Raw genomic sequence first — 16,929 nt, forward strand, 5'->3', positions numbered from 1 at the left:
GAATGTGACATCTATTAACAGTAGGTCACTAAAAACACCAGTGTTTTCATTTAAAATTTGAAATACAGTAAACACTTCCAAGTAGCCTTTCTCAAAATAGAACTCTGAAGTACTCATACTGTAAGATTTAGATCAATAACTTACCTAGACAGTCTTTTTGTCTCTAGCAAAGAACTTAGCAGGAACTAAGCAGGAACTTAGTTGAATTTTTTCTCTTTTTGTACTGGCTTTTGAACTTTGCAATGGTTAGATGTTGGAGTTGGGAATTAATGATCTGAATGTTTGTCCTGAATGTTGAACAGGTGATGCAATGCAAGCAGATACTATGAATAGACTAGAATAACTAAAAAGGTCTCCTTTGTATCTAGTTTTATTTTTGTATTGCCCAAGCTTCTGTTTTTACAGACACCTTTGCTAACCACTGGACCAAAATAAAGCTAGATGTGGTTGATACGTTGGAGAAATTGTAACAGTTTATAATTCTGTGTTTGTATAAACAAGTTAAAATATCATTAGTGATAACATGTCAAAATATTTTTCTGCTTAGCTGAATATTGGCAGAGATTGAAAGGAATGACAAGAAGCATGAGACACAGTATCCATTGCTGAAATATTTTCTCATTAATCTGTATCAAATATACAAGAAGATGTTGGAGAACTCAATTAAATAAAAAGCATCTGAAATAGTCTTTTTGAGACTTGGTGCAGGGCCACAATGTTTGTTTTTATTTTATCTAATAATAAAATATTATTATTAGATATATAAATGGGATATATAAATTATTAGATAAATGGGAACCATAATCCCACTTCTCTGAGCTCAGGGAAGTCCTAACCTGCTGCCTCTGAGGGACCAAAACCACAAATACCAAACAATTTTAAGAGTATTTATCTAACACTTCCACAGAGTTTGCATGCCAGTCCTATGAAACAGGTTTTTTTGTTTGTTTCTTCTTAGTGGCTGGTTTTTTTTTCAATCTGACAATTTACCTTTAAGCTTGCACATTAATAAAGTACTTCCAAATAATACATATTATTATGGCTAATTTACTATAATGTATGCGGCTGGTATAATTCTAAAATGCTGGCTGAAAACAAGACTGAAAATTAGGAGACGCACATTTAAATATTTACTAGGAAAAAATAGTCTTTAGAACAGTGCTGTTCTGAACTTCATGGTGAAAATTCCATTGAGAAAATAGTTGCAGTGTTTTTAGAGCAAGAAAGTGATGTTTTCTGTGCTTAGTGGATTTGTGGTCTGCACAGACACTGAAGGAGAACTTCAGCTGTAAAGAAAAGATGTGTCCTGGGAAACTGCAATTTATCTGTATATACATGTAATACCAGAGCTAGGATAAACTCTTTATTGTCATATCTGATCATAAAAACACTTAAATTTATATTTTCCTTTTTTGCTTTAAAAAAGTCTCTTGTGGCTGGAGAATTTGGCAAATAATCTAATAAAGAAGCAATTTTAAGAAGGCTTCTTCCTTTACCTTGTGCTGACTTGACAATTCAGACCTTGAGGGTAATCGAATAATTCTATTAGTTCAATTAAATGTACTAGCAGAGAGAAAAATCTGGTACTGCAATATCCAGTATACTTCATCCTGCAATATCCAGTACACTTCATCCTGAGGTGTTATTCATACTATTGATGTGTTTGATACAGCTAACAAATTGAAATTCTTAATACTGTGTCAGTGGGGCCAGAATGTTTTCCCTTGTGAATGACAAGTAACTGACAAACAGCTCTGACACGTGTGAAGCAAGCCGAGATACATATTTAACACAGTATCTTTTTCATGTATGTGGGATAGCTGTTTAATAGTGGGAGGGTGGTGTTTCAGTGCTGAGTATGCATCAAGAATACTTTCTGAATACTTCCAAGCATGGATGAAATGCTGTAATATTGTGATCTGTGGTTGGAAGCAGAAATGAATGTTAGAATTATTTAGTCTGTTAACTCTGCTGATGTGATCTTCATAACAAAAAAGGGCAGGTTATTATTACTACTTATCTTACCCCATCTCCCATTACTTAGTTATATGAATGTCCTATATCCCTCAATTGTCTATTATAAAATTAATGATTTTGTCAAGCTCTTTTTTTTGTTAAGCATTGCGGACAGCTTACTTTGTCTTTATTAATAGGTCCTTCTGTTGTGAAAGAAAAAAGACGACATCGATCTCACAAGTTTCTATGTCTCAGGGTTGGAAAACCCATGAGAAAAACATTTGTTTCTCAAGCAAGTGCAACAATGCAACAGTATGCACAAAGGGACAAAAAACATGAGTACTGGTTTGCCGTTCCACAAGAAAGGTAAGACAGAGGCAAACTGTAAAAATCAGCAATTGCCAGTAGGTTTTTGAGCTTTTTATTTTTTCTGCATCATTCAAAATTTTGCAGTGACTGTATTTCTCTAAATAATCACAAAAATGGGGCAGTGTCTGAGGATGTTGTTGATTGGTTTGTATTGTATTTGCTATTGGAGTATCTCATTACCTTACTGACATTTTACTGATTTACTTGAGTTACTTGAAAGTTTGGCAGGTAGTTTCTCATATTATTTAGGCTTTTGTTTGTAGCAGGTAAATAATGAAAGATTCAAGTGGTGTCTGGTAGAGAAAGTAAGTTCTGCAGCAAAATTTTTTGTCATTATCTGTGCTTCCCATTATTTGGAAACTCTCTAAAAATCCTCTCTTGAGTTCCAAAGAGCTAGCTGGGATTCTTTTGTCTGAACTATCAGTTAACATCTGGTACAAATACCTACCAACAATGATCAAGTCACTTTTCCATCTTTTCTTTTGAGCTGAATGGCATAGAATGTCCAGTTGGGGCACTGCAGTTGAGGACAGATATGGATCAATTGGAGAGAGCCCAGAGGAAAACAGCAAGACTATTTAATGCCTAGAAAGTGTAACATATAAAGAAAATTAGAAGTAAGTGGGGTTCTTTAATCTAAAGGAGAAAAGGTTCATTACAGACACAAAATTACTTTATACTGAAGTTGACTGCAACAAGAAAAGCAGTAGTTTTTTTGGGTTTTTTTTTTCATGTCCATTGTGGATGGAAGTGTGTGATGGACTGAAACTATATCAAAGTATTATAGTATCCAACAGGTAGAATTGAATCTATGGTAGTCCATAACTAACCTGCTTTTAAACATCACCCCTGGTACCTTTTAAGTGGTAGAGAGGATGCAAAGTTTTGAGTCAAAGGTTTGTCCCACTAATTCTGCTGCTGTTAATCCTGTTTGGGACAGGAATTGTCTTGTGGTTACATCAACTCAAATCTCCTTGTTCTAGTAGCATTGTGTTTAATTTGAAAACAGATAAATGTATCATATATGGCAATGATATCTAGATTAGTTGATTAAAATGTTAAAATAATTAAAATTATTACTTTGGTTCATTTTCTAACATAGCAAGCCTTACCTTCAGCATAAAGCAGAATTGATCACCTATTTTGGAAACAGCTAAGAATTGATCACCTATTAAGAAATGGTTCTTTTTTTTGTGGTCTGTACTGATCTCCTTGGAAATTATTTCATCTGTGAAGGGTCTCTCTCTCTCTAACTGAATGGGGCAGTGGATTGTCAGTATCAATTCTTTATTCATTCAATGTGTGTCCTATGTTTTTTGTAAAGAAAAAGCTATGTCCTCACAGTGAAGTGTTTCTTTTCTTGATTCTAAATTTGGTGTTAACCTTGCTGAGTGCTAGTCTGCATAGGTGAAAATACTTAATGCCAATCCAGTTGTCTTTGTCACTGAGTAGTAACGAAGAGAGAAAAGTAGGTATCTGACAAACCAGCTTGATTTCAGTGTCCTTAGTCTCAAAGGAGCTAGTCTGGGAAGGAGTATCTTAGAGTTCTTTAAGTATCAAGTTTCGTGTACTTTTTTTAACTGTTATACATTACTTGAAGTTCTTGGAAAGTTAAAATCTGGACTTAAAAAACCTTTCATGCTTGTATGACAATTGATGCCTCATTCAGTGTATGAGGAGTCTGCAGCTTCTTGTTTGAACTTCTGTGGTAGAATTTACCTAACCTTATCTATCCAGAATATTTTATTCTTTCCTACTTCCAGAGAAAGATTTACCCTTTTTGTTTTTCTTTTCATCATTGTTATTCACAAACCTCAATCATAACAAGGGTGACTTTGCATAACTGACCCTGTTCAGAGACTGTTACTACATACCTGTGTGCAGCATTCTTTTAGGCAGAGGCACATGAAAAATATAACTGCACTTCTAAGAAACTTTGCAGTTCTGTATCTCTTGTAGTTCAAGTGTTCGGTTTTTCAAGGATTATTAAGGAAGGGAGATACAGCAAATATCTCTGAAGAGAGACATAAGGAATATTCAAACTCTTGTAACCACAGCCATGAAGCTCTAGGTCTGAATATCTTTTCCATGATCAAAAGATACTAGTGCAAGTCCTTTTCCTGAATGCTCTGTCTGTGCACCTGCAGCAAATATAGGATAGACTGTTATCTGTTAGGATTGCAAATAACTTCCTCCTGTGAATTTGGGTGATTTTGCTCTCCTAAACTGGAGAACAGTGCCATTTTGTGGCATGTAAATTAAAAGGAGGTAGCTTTGAATCTTGGTACTTACTATAGTTAGAATAGTCTGTAGTTTATGATTTATATTTATATGTGCATGCTGTCAGTCATATTTCCCCACATTCTGTAGTACTTCCCAAACTTGTGTAATTCTGCTAATGTCGTGGAAGTAAGTGGTCAGCTGTTCTTCAGGGCTGGGGAAAACTGACATGCAGACATTTTTTTAATTCTAATTTTGTTTGGGTTTATATAACTCTTTCTAAATAAGATAAAAAAGTCTCAGTGTTTTATTTTGAGACTTCAGTTTTAAGCAGAGGTATCAAATGGGACAGAAGTGGATGAAAGACTACTTGTACATGAAATCACTGCTAATCCATTGCCAATTTGTTTCCTGTTTTTCACTCGAGTATATTTAAATTTAAAAAAAACCAAAAAACCTAGCTACTTTTAGGGGTTTTTTTTAAATGTGTCTAATATCTATTAAAATATGAAATAGTATTATTTTGACCTTAAATACTTAATATTATTAGGCATATCCGAAAAGATCACAAACTTACCTTGTTTTTCTTTTCTGTGTCGTAACTTGACTTTTCTAGGACAGATCATTTGTATGTCTTCTTTATCCAGTGGAGTCCAGAAATATATGCAGAAGACACTGGGGAGTCTCTTCGGGAACCTGGATTTATAGTGGTAAAAAAGAAGGAAGAGCCTGAAACTAGTGAAGAATCAAGTACTGAAGATGCTGCTAAAGAATGGGAGGTAAGAAAGAACAGTATTAAAGATTTCATTTTTTAATACATTTGTAAGAATATATTTATATGCACTTTAAAATAGTATTAAATGTTGTCCAAGAGGAAAAACAAAGCACTTTATTATTCTGATTGTCATGATCATGGCTGTTCAATTTATGCCATCCTAATGCTTTGCTCTAACATCAGATCAGGGCAACATTTCACAATTCCAAATCATTTTTGTGTAGAGTAAATTGTAAATTTAAACTCCTAGGGAATGTGAGTACAGCAACAAAGTTGAAATTTTGGTGAAGCAGACTTAATTTTCAGTCTCATAAACTGACAGTTTTGTGATATTTATTATTCCTGTATCTAGAGTGTTCAGTATTTATTGGTAAGACTTAAAAAGGGATGGGACAACAAAAGAGGAAAAGAACAGCTATTAATGACAGACATGTCTTTTCAATAATTTAATAATTAGTTATTCAGTTGTAACTTATTCATGCATTAAAATGCTGTTGAGTGTATTTTAGAAATATATTGTAACTGGAGCTATCTCTTCATTTTTTTTTTTTAATAATAAACACGTTTCTCTCATGTGAATCTGTGTCCACTGTGTTTCTATGGACACATCTTTACACGTCTACGTGGTTTTGTTTTGTAGTGTACATGCAGTTAAAGCACTTCTAGTCTTGTACATTCAAATGTTGGTCAAAAGTTTGATGATTCTTGTCATATATATATTGTAGAAGTATCCCATCAACACTGTTTAGTTTGAGTCTTGGGACAGCAATTGCAATCTCTGACTGTAAGATTTCTTTTTTTTTCCTTCCCCCTACCCTTCAGTAGAACATTTTGAAATTAAGGAAGTCTACGCTGTTTTACGTAGAGCATAAAAGAAATTTTAAAGAACCACAATAATCTAACCACAGGTAGTAGTTTTCTGCTTAGCTCCAAAACTTAGAACCACAGAACTCTGAATTCAGAGTTGAAATGTAGCTAGTTGAAGTATCAGGCCATGGTAGTGAAACATTCCCTGCCACTCAGTGATTTTGCATGGAACGTTTTTACTTTGAGAAATTGAAATTGGTGTCGTAAAAACATGTCTTTTTAACTTTCATGTTTTCAGCCATATGTACTGCTTGAGATTTTACCAGCAGTGTATTTTGGTATTAACTGTATTAATTGTATTTTGGTATTAACTCTTGCTGAAAGCCTGTAAAATTGGAGTTTTAAAATTTGGCCTTTTGGAGCATAGGGATCAGTAGATAGTGATCTATATTATGTTTTAAAGCACAGTATATCTCTCTTTAGTGAACTCTTCAGTAATTTAGCACCTTAATATAACTACAGAATAATTTCCACAGAATATAGTGAATTTTTATTTTTTTTTCATGATGGAATGTGGTAGATTTTAGAGGCTATTTCTGAAAGTAGTTGAGGCAATGCATTTTTTGCTAATATTAAAATCTGTCAGTTATTCACCACAGAATGAGGCCACACCTTAAGCCTGTATTAGGTCTACTCTGGAGGAAACATTTCAAAAATATTTTAATTTCTATGTGTTATGTGAAATTGTCAAGCTTGGTTCTCTTAATATTATCAAATAATTTTCCAGATATGTGTTAATATGATTAGTGCAATGGATAATTTTATAAAAAATGCTATGCAAGTACAAGAAATATGCTAATATGGTCTTTTGTGCATTTTAATTTGAGTAATGTGACTTCCTGTGACTGACTTTCAGCACAAATCTGAAAGCTCTTAAAAACTTTCTAATTGGAGATGTTTGACAGTACCAGATGGTTTGAGCTGTCATTACATAAAACTGAATTTTAGTGACTTTTAACATGCATGCTAGAAAATGAGTAAATATGGGGAATTGTAGCCATTGTTGTCATACTCATTATTTCCACTGAATTTCAGTCATTATTTTCAATTGATATACTTCCTTCCTTTAACACAATAAGCTTTTCTCCTGTCAGTTTTTTGCTCCAGGTGCAATCTAAAGTAGCAGGTGAACAGTATAATTGAAACCTTTTTCTGGGTAATTTGGCTGAAAAATAGGCTGCCTTTTTCAGATCACAATGATGGCAGAACCCTGTGTGCAAAGGAAATGGAAATGCATGACAAAATACTGTTGATCTGCCAAAGGATGAAGGTGGTGGAGTACTTTTCCTTTCCAAAATGTGTTCTCCCTGCTGTCATTGTACAGTATCTTTAATCTAGAAGAACAGGGAAGATGATTAATGGGTCACCCAGGTGTGGTGCTCTGAAACAGCTTTTGTTTCTTTGCTAGTTGTGTTAATACGTTCAGGTCCAGCTTTTTATCAATAGACTTTGAGAAACCATTTGCTTTAGTGGGAAAGAAGTTATGGGAAGAATAAGCAAAGGCAAAGATCAGTAACATGAAACAAGTAGTAGGTATTTGTTTATTAGGTTTATCAATGAATAGGACTGAACTCTTACCCAAACTTCAGTTTTTTATTGCTTGCTTCTAGCTCTATCAAATACTGCATTTTACATAGTGTCAGCAAAAAGTTCAGAGAATCCTTTAACTTTCTCTTTTTATGTGTTTCACCATTGATAGATAACTAACTTAGTAGAAATAACTCTGAATCTCCTGCTGTCTAATGCTACCATCAATAAAGGTGACTAATTCACAGTTGGAGTTTGAAACAATGTCTGAGGCACCTTGTAGCTGCTGTTGCTGATGTTGCTCAGTATTGTTCTTCCAGAGAGGCCCCTGCCTGAGTAATTTGTAAAGCTTTATAAAAAGGATACTTTTTCACTTAAGATCAGCCCATGCTAAAGACTTGGCTCTGGTATCCACTAAAAGTGAATAGTAACAGCTTTATTTAATATGCTATCTAAGAAATGAAACTGTGATGTTAAGTTCTCAGTTGTGTTATCCCCATCCATTTTTCTCAAATGTCTCTTTTATCTTGTACTTTGGTGAATAGGTTTACACAAAGGAAGAGGGTGTATTGAGTTGTTTTGTTTTTGAGTGTATTTTGTTGTTTTGGTGCTGGTTGTTTTACTATCTGTACTGAGCTATAAGGTGTATTTATCATGGTATTCTTTTTTTAACTTGATGGATCTAGGTTCAAGTGCTAATGGCTCTCTGTATCTGTTAGCACAAATGATGAATACTGTTAAGTGTTAATAAACAAACTCATTCTCCTAAACATATTCTATACTTGCATCTAAACATGGCAAGGCTTGACAGCAAGCTGACTCCTGTTGTGCAGTGTCTCAGAAGCAATTTCCATTGGTATTTATGGTCTAATCTTGTTTCCTTTTTAAGTTCAAGTTCTGCATATAGTAGGTTCCTATTTAAACCTGAAATCTGTTAAGGAAACACTTGAATTGCTCTGCATTAGAGTAATTCTTGTTTAAAGCAATGATTCTTCCTTTCCCTTCCCTGTCATTTGATTTTATTGCGGTTGTTCAAGCTTGAGTCATACTTAATGTCCATATAAATCTAAATACTCATTCACATAATATTTGAAAACAGGAATTTTCTTGTCTTAGGACCCACAAAGTGGTCTTAAAGTAGTTGGAAGCTAATCAGTTTCATTTTTTTCATTAACTTGTTCATTGTGGAGGAAATACATAAAATTAATTTGATTTAAAATGTTTAGAAGTTAATTTCCAAACTGAAGCTTGAGTTGATAGTACTTGCAAATATTTTTTTCTAGACATTGTAGGTCATGCTCTGGACTTGGATTTTATAGTAATTGCCTTTAGTTTTGCCTATGGAGTGTCTATAGAAAACATGGATACAATAATTCTGGAAAGCAGTAACTCACTTGTCCAACTGAGTTTGTTAGAACCTGAGATGTGGTTTGAAAATGCTTACTAGATGAAACCATTAGTTGCAATTAAGTTCTGTCTTCTTGAAATGGTATTTGACTTGGACAGTCAGCAATCCAACATTACCAAATGTCTAACTTCTGAAGGGTCTCAGAATTTTATTTCTGTCTATTTGTGGAAATGTGAAGGTCACAAACAGTGACTGTCTCCTGGTTAGATAAGCACCTGTGTCCAATATTCCAATCTTGAAACCTTTTTCAGATGCAAAGTTCTCTATTGGATCTATACTGGAACCTACAATATTTCTATATTAAAGTGGATACTGCAGTTATAGAATGCAGTGCTGTCTTAAGTTTTTGTACTCTACACATATTCTTAATCATGTTCCTTCTATAGATTTGCTTCCATTCTCTACTGTATACTTCAGTGCTTGGATGCTGGTACAACATCTGCTTGTTATGTCTTACATTTTAAAATGTGATATGAACATAATGCTGTGTGACAAACTGGATAATACTGGATCAGCAGAGATGAGGAAGCCTGAAATTTGTAGGCTTTTTGAATGAAGCATTGTGCTGAATGTGTAAAGATGCACACTAACAGTCTTCAGAATATTTTTTTCCAATATGTTTCTGGAAAGTCTGTCTCTTTATGATAATGAATTGGATATACAAGCTAGATGGTTATTTGGTTTTTTACATTGTGTGTTGTCAGTTAAGAAATTGGATATGTTACTATGCATGTGTTGCTGTGCATTACCACAGAATGTTTAATAGGCTTTGCTCTTGTACTCGAGAATGAGTCTCTTCAGTTCTAGCAGTGGTGTGGTATAGTAGAAATGCTTCTGTTAATTTGTTATGGTTGGAGAAAAGGGCTTTGCTGTCTATTTACATAATCCAATGCTCTTTGCAGAGATTGGTAACTTTCATTCTTGCATAACTTTTGCAATTAACTTGAGTGATATTGTACTGCCTCTCAACTTCTTGCATTAGGGTATTTTTTGTTTTGCTGTATTTATTGTTACTTCTTATAATCTATTTAAAATCTATTAATAACTTGTAAGTGAAAATTCAGTGGTTTTCATGGCTTTGAGCTGTCCTCTAGTTGGAATCATGAATGTGTAATTGTAGTTGAAGGCTTTTTCCTGTATCTAACACAGGGATCTGGGATGGTCTCTCTGCTAAGAGTTAAAGCAGAGTCATTTAGCTAAAAAGCTTGTGCTTTTGAGATTCTTAATGGCTTTCAGTGTACCTTTGAAAATCCTCAGGAAAACTTTGTGATGGAAAAAATTCTTCCTTTTTTTCCTCCCCTCCCTTTCCCTAAGCTGTTGACAGGGAACAAATGATGACTTCTCAAGTTAGACTTCCGTCCTTATGGAAACTTTCTCAGCCAACTTAGAAGTTGTGCCAGTCCATGTTGTATTTACTCTACAGGAGATAGCTTTTTGTAATGTTTTAGTGTTTCTTGTACCTGTAAAGGGAATAGGGATCAGATCTACTTAGCTGTAATCCCATGTTAGCTTTACCTGCAACAGTTTTTACAAAGACTCACTTGTTCCAGAAGACAGAATAGTAATTTTGTACAGAAGCCAGTTTTTATTTCAACTGCATTCTATCTTCATTATTCCTGCACTTGACACTTACTGATGTGTAAAGTTGTAAATAAACTAAGTAATTATGCCCCTCCTACCTGTCTTGTAACCTCTGTCTCTTGAGAGAGATGGAGTGTGGGAAATATATTTTCTACTAATGTAACTTCACTTTAAAAGCATGAATATTAAAGGTAGGGGTTGTACAATTCAGTTTCACTACTTTTCTGTTGCTGTGGTATCAGGATGTTGCTAGTGAATATGTGGAACAAAATAGTCCCATCTTATCCAGTTGCAAAAACCTTCTTCCACACCTGTTGTCCCGTCTTCCTACTGAAGTTGAGGGTTACTATGCCTGCTTCTTTGTTTCAGTGATAGGAAATCTTGTAATCTGATAACTTGAAATCTGGTATTTTATTACATTAACCACATAATTGGTTTGGAGTGGAAATAAGACGTTCTGTAAGGTGTACCTTTATTTGTTGTCACTCTACTTTTTCTCTTCTGCTACTTAACTATTTTTTTGAGACAGATCAGTTTATTAGGAGAAATAACATTGATTTAAAATTACTGAAAGGACTATGCACACTGATTGTGTAAAGATCTTTATCTTGGTTGTGAATTAACAATGACAATAATAAGATTGTCATTCAGTTTAATTAGACACATTTTCTGTTGCTCCATTGTCTACATAAGAAATAGGTGGATGCTCTTAAGTGTTTGCTGCTGTTCTGCACAGATGTTATGTGTGAGCTGGTGCTCCTCACTGGAATCTTCTATTAAGAACACTGATGGTAAGGCCTACATTAATTGCAACAAGATGTGAGATTCTGATTCCAGTTAACAGATCAGGACTGTAATCCCCAAATGCATGAAAAACAAAAGGGCAGTTTATTAATCTCTAACTAAGTGTTGCTACTGGGCTCAGATTTCTTGTGTGGGCTTCTTTCTGTGGCTGGGGTGGAGATGTGCCATGAATGACAAATTTTGCCACTTTGCTGAGTGTGCTGTTCCTTGGTGCTGCTCGGGACCTCCCTCCTTCCCTCCCCAGCAGCTGCTCCCAGCTGAGGGCAGCTGCCAGCTCATGGGGGCAGCTGCTGCTGCTGCAGGACTCAGCAGCTAAACACTCTTGGGGGTGGGTCTCTTAATGTTATTTGTGCATTTATTCCCATTGAACTTTGCAGCTGTAATTAAGTGAGAAAGTGAGTTGTCAGATTGAGCAGAATTTTTTTTCACTCTTTTCTTTTGAGCAAGTTTTTAAAATCCTTTTGAGAAGCTCTGGGAAAAGTCATTTTTATTCAGAGAAAAGCTTGAAACTTCTAAGCAGATGGTTAGAATTGTTTAAGATTAAGTGTTGCAGGACAAAAAAGGATTCAGTCCGTCAGATTCTTTTTTCCTTCCCAGCTTTGGAGAAACTATGTGTTAGCTTGTGTTAGGGAGGAATTTATTTTTTTTTTCCTGAAGGGCACTGAAAAGATGGCTGATAAAGTAGGCTGTGGAAAAGTTGGTTGTATCACTAGCTTTTGCTTTCTGCTTTAAAGTTTTTGTTTCCAGAGAAAGTTTGAAATACTTTTGCTGCATGTTCTTCATTCCTTAAAGATTTCCCAGACTTTGTTGGGAAGGGGGTGATGTCTGTAACTTGTATTATATTTTTATATTGAATGTAATTCTCATTTGAGGGCAGACTGGTTTTTGTTCTTGTTTTAACCCTCAGTATTAGTTCACTTATTATTTGAAAATAAAACCGAGCAAAAAAACTCAAGCACATAAATAGGCATATGGCTTATTGGAATCATACACCATTTGACTATAAATGTCAAATCATTGTTATGTATTTGAATTTGCTAAATCCCATCTTTAAAGTTCCAATGATAAAAATGTTTTTACTTGCCACCTTAATAGCTCTGGTAAGTTGGAACTAATTTACTTTTAGAGATGCCATCTCCCAAAAAAGGTTTTAATGAAAAGAAAAACATTTTATCCATCAGAATGTTAGACACTATTGCAAGGTGACGTGTTCAAAACACAGTTTGCAGTAAAATACAAATTTTGGTCCTGGTATTCTCTTCTTGGTTGATTTGGCTTTTAGATCACAAAGCAACAGCCTGAGTGTACATTGATATAATATTGTTTTTTTGCTACTCAGGCCTATATAATACTTTCACACAGAACTTGGAGCATGGGTGATGTGGAGACTGTTTTGGTTGTTTGTTTTGGGGGAGGGGGGAAGGAAGATGTTTCATTTTGGATATGGGGTAGAAAGGCTGCAAGTTCTACTACAAGAGGATTCTTACAGGGTTGTCATGATTTTTACTATTGTGTATACCTGTTTAAATAAACATCCTTCCTTAAGGGAAAAAAAAAAAATCATGATTCCAAAAATATTTCTGGGACTAGAATTTAATCCATACAGCAAATTTACCTTATAGACAAAAGGATTAATTTTCTTCTTGTAGCTCACAAACTGAAAAGGCTGCAAGGCTAACAGTCCCCCCCTATTTTTTTATTTTTTTTTTTTATAATAATATTTTGAAATCTTCACTCTTCTGACTGGTTCTGGACTCTAAGAAATGACTGATGGGGTTTATATAAGGTTGTCAGCATAAGGAAAACAAACTCTTAATTTAATATTGAATGCAAACATTTTACCATTAAAAATTGTTCATGAACATTTACCTTGTAACAGAATATTGCAAGCAGTTCTTGGGGATTATTTTTGTGTTCTTCAATACTGTGTATGAATAATTAAGTTCTGTATCTTTAAATATTTTTGCCTTTTAACAAACTAGTGCTCTGCAACCACACTTGAGCACAGGAAGCCTTCCTCCTTGTGTATCGTCATCATTTGCGATACATCCCCCTGCTGAACGCTTGCTCATTTGCTCCCTGCCTTGTCAGTCAAATGTGAGCGTCCAGCAAACTATCCTGTCACAGCGTCGTGGGGCTCTGCCTGTGCCTGCAACTGACAGCAGGTACAGAGAATGCTTTCAAACAGCCGGCGGTTTTGTTTCATTTCTTTTTTTAGTCTCATTTTATTTTTAGAAGGGAAATGTCTCGTCTCTGGTATGGGAAGAAGGGAAGAAAGCACCAGCCAGTTAATCATAAATGCACTCTGGTAATTTTCAGTGTAGTACGTTCATGTCTGTTATTGCGGTCTTTAAATGTTGTGGTGCAGACACAGTTTCTGGAAGTTTAAATTTTGAATGTGTAAACAGGATGTTAAGTCACAAATTTGCTTTATCTTTGGAACATAACCTAATTACCGGTATTCCATTGGCATTAGATAAGAGAAACTATTTGGAGCATTAAGGGGTTCAGCAGTTTTAAGGTGGGATTTTCTTTCCTTTCTTTTCCCTGGGAGTAATGCATTTTTTCACAAAAAATGAGCTTTATAGCTAAGTACCAAGAACAAGAGGTTACATGGGCATAGTTAGAGAAGTGTAAATTTCCTGAGTTACCATTACCTTTTCAGAAGTCAGTCAACCGCATAAAGGTCTGATAATACTTCTAAATTTATGGATATGAGTCTGCTGTAGTCCCATTCTCATGTTTATAGTGAAGGGGAGGAAGCAAAAACACTGGCTTTTGCAGTATATTAGATTTATGAAAGGAACTGGGGTTTTTTTTCAGTGCTGTTTTCACCAAACAGACTTTTTGTAGCACTGTTTAATATGTAGTAGTATCCAGAGGAAAAGGTTTTCAGTGAGACTTACAAAACAACATCTAGGGTATAGGGAAGAAGTGATCTTGACAATATACTGTGCTTTTACCCACTGGTAGATTTGGAAGATATCCTTGTGACAGGAGAGTAATTCTTAAGAACTACGTCCTCCTGGGTTTTGATGCTATTGAGTTGGAGTTATATTTTTTATTTATTAACATGTTTTTATTCTTTATCTTTTAGGTATTGTTTTTATCTTTATTCATAGCCAGGATACTTGCGAAATAAGAAATTGACTTGTTGCAACAAATGGTTCTATAAAATGTGTCTTCCTAAATAATAACACATTTTTGAAGTAATAGATTCTTAATTTTCCTCTGTGGTAGTGGAATTGAATGAAGATACACCTAAATGAACTGAAATGTTCATTTAGCAGGGTGCACTGCTAGCATACCCTGTTGCAGTGTAAAAACTGTCTGAAGTTCAGTTTACAAAGAATGTGTTTTTCAACATGTGTCTAAATACATAGATAAATAGATAAAACCTGCACAGATATTTTAAAAAGCAGTAGTATCCTTTGTTATAATTGTTTCCCTTAGGACCAATACTGAACTTTAGCCAGAGTCTAACTATGTTATAAAAATAATACTTACCATCTTTTAAGGACAGTTTTGAACTAAAGAAGACTCTGTGAATATAAGGATCAACTCTGCTGTGAGGAAGGTAGAGAGAACAGATTTAACATGTGAAAATAAAGAGAGGGTACAGAAGTATCTACAGATGAGGATATTTTTTTAAATGTTGGTATGTTGATGAGACAAGCTCTATTCTTGAAATTGGGTTTTTTCTTCAATGAATGTTTATAAAACTAATGTGCAGGTTTTACATAAAAAAAAGGATTATTAGTATAATTATTTCTGTTATGCAAGACCAGTGGAAAGAATATTAAGCAGACTGGCAGCATGTAAAGTGTACAGGTTTCTGACTGAATGTCTCATTAGTGGTTGTTCTGGATTTGGATGAAGGTTTATCTGACATGAAATAACTGTTGCTGGTCTAAATTAAGTGATACAATAAAATAAAAATGCTAGTTTGAAGCAACTAAGTTGCCCTAGATTATTTACCTTGAAGGCCTTTGTTACTTTCCTGGTGATACTGTTAATTTGAGCTGAACGTTGAAAGGGTTTGGTACTTTCCCAGGGTGAGAAGTCAAAATTTTGGTGACTAATTGGTGTATTATGCTCCCCCTTTAAAAAGCCAGTAATGTCAGCCTCCCACATTTTTGTAAATGTTTGATATTTACTGTGTGTCTCTAATTTATGGCAATACAAGAGATGCCAGTAAATTTCTAGAATGTCAAAAATGCAGGCAATGGTTCTTGCTATTAAATCATTTCAGACAAAAGACATCAGACAATGCAAGGGAACAAAAGGTGGATTGCCATCTTTGGGAATGCTTGTCTGTGCTTTGTACAGCTTGGATAGGCAGCATAGCCAAAGGGGACAAAACCAATGAAAACTGATCTTGGCTTTTATATTCTCAAATTATTTACATGCAAAGAGAATTAAAATGTTGGTTTTAATAGCTTGAATTGTTTGAGACCTGTACAAATAATTAGATTTTGAGTTATTGGTTAACTTTATTTGGTGAGCTAATGCCTGTATTTCTGTGGCAATTATCAAGGTATAATAATAGGGGCTTCCATTTCCATGAAAGATAAAAATTTAGTACTTCCCTGTGGATATCAGAATTGCAAGGTTGCATCAATTCAGTAATGCTACTGAAATATTTTTGTATCAGTTTGCCATATTAAGTTTTTAGAGCAATAGAGTGAACTAATTATATATTTTCAGTAATAAAAAAAGCAGAATGAAGCCCAGTACTTTCTTACACTCAGATCATTTAGCCTGGAACCTTTCCTTGATGACAGATATTTGCCATACCTTCTGTCCTAGGTAATTTTGGGGGTTTATGCATTGTGTTTGTGCTTTTGCATGAATCACCCCATGCGAGCCTCTTGGAACAAGTCCAGAGGAGGGCCACTAAGTTGATCCAGGGGCTGTGTTTTGGTATCAGCTGGACACCTCTGATATGAGGACAGGCTGAGAGAGTTGGGACTGTTCAACCTGGAGGGGAGAAAGCTCTGGGGAGACCTTATTATGGCACCTTGCAGAGCCTACTGGGGGGTTCTCTTGTAAGAGACCTGGAGGGGGACTTTTCACAAGGGCATGTTGTGATAGGACAAAGGGGAACGGCCTTAATCTGGAGGAGGAAAGGTCTTGATTAGACACAATGAAGAAATTCTTTGCTATGAGGGTGGTGAGGCGCTGGAATAGATTTCTCGGAGAATTTGTGGAATTCCCATCCCTGGAAGTGTTCAAGGCCAGGCTGGATGAGACTTTGAATAACCTGGTATAGTGGAAGGTTCCCTGCCCATAATGGGGGTGGGGGGGGTTGGTGTTTGGAGCTGTATCATCTGTAAGGACTGTTCCAGCCAGAACTATTCAATGATTATAGTTCTTCAATTTTGGGGTGTTATATTGTTTGCATTTTTAATAGTTATGAAAT

At 35.1% G+C, this 16,929-nt stretch overlaps 1 protein-coding gene across 10 annotated transcripts in view; it reads left to right on the plus strand.

Annotated features, from left to right (window-relative positions):
- The window catches only part of OXR1 (oxidation resistance 1), a 257,813-nt gene that overhangs the window by 221,891 nt on the left and 18,993 nt on the right, over nt 1–16,929 (plus strand). For 8 of the 10 annotated variants that reach the window (XM_033512417.1, XM_015617464.3, XM_033512415.1 and 5 more), the window contains 2 exons: nt 2,154–2,322; nt 5,162–5,324. In XM_033512417.1, the coding sequence (XP_033368308.1) occupies nt 2,154–2,322; nt 5,162–5,324 (332 nt within the window). Of the gene's footprint in view, nt 1–2,153; nt 2,323–5,161; nt 5,325–13,557; nt 13,816–16,929 lie in introns of those variants that run through there. The other 2 variants (XM_015617471.3, XM_015617472.3) reach the window with 2 other exon arrangements.

Source organism: Parus major, chromosome 2, assembly GCF_001522545.3.
Source record: "Parus major isolate Abel chromosome 2, Parus_major1.1, whole genome shotgun sequence".
Classification (NCBI taxonomy): domain Eukaryota; kingdom Metazoa; phylum Chordata; class Aves; order Passeriformes; family Paridae; genus Parus; species Parus major.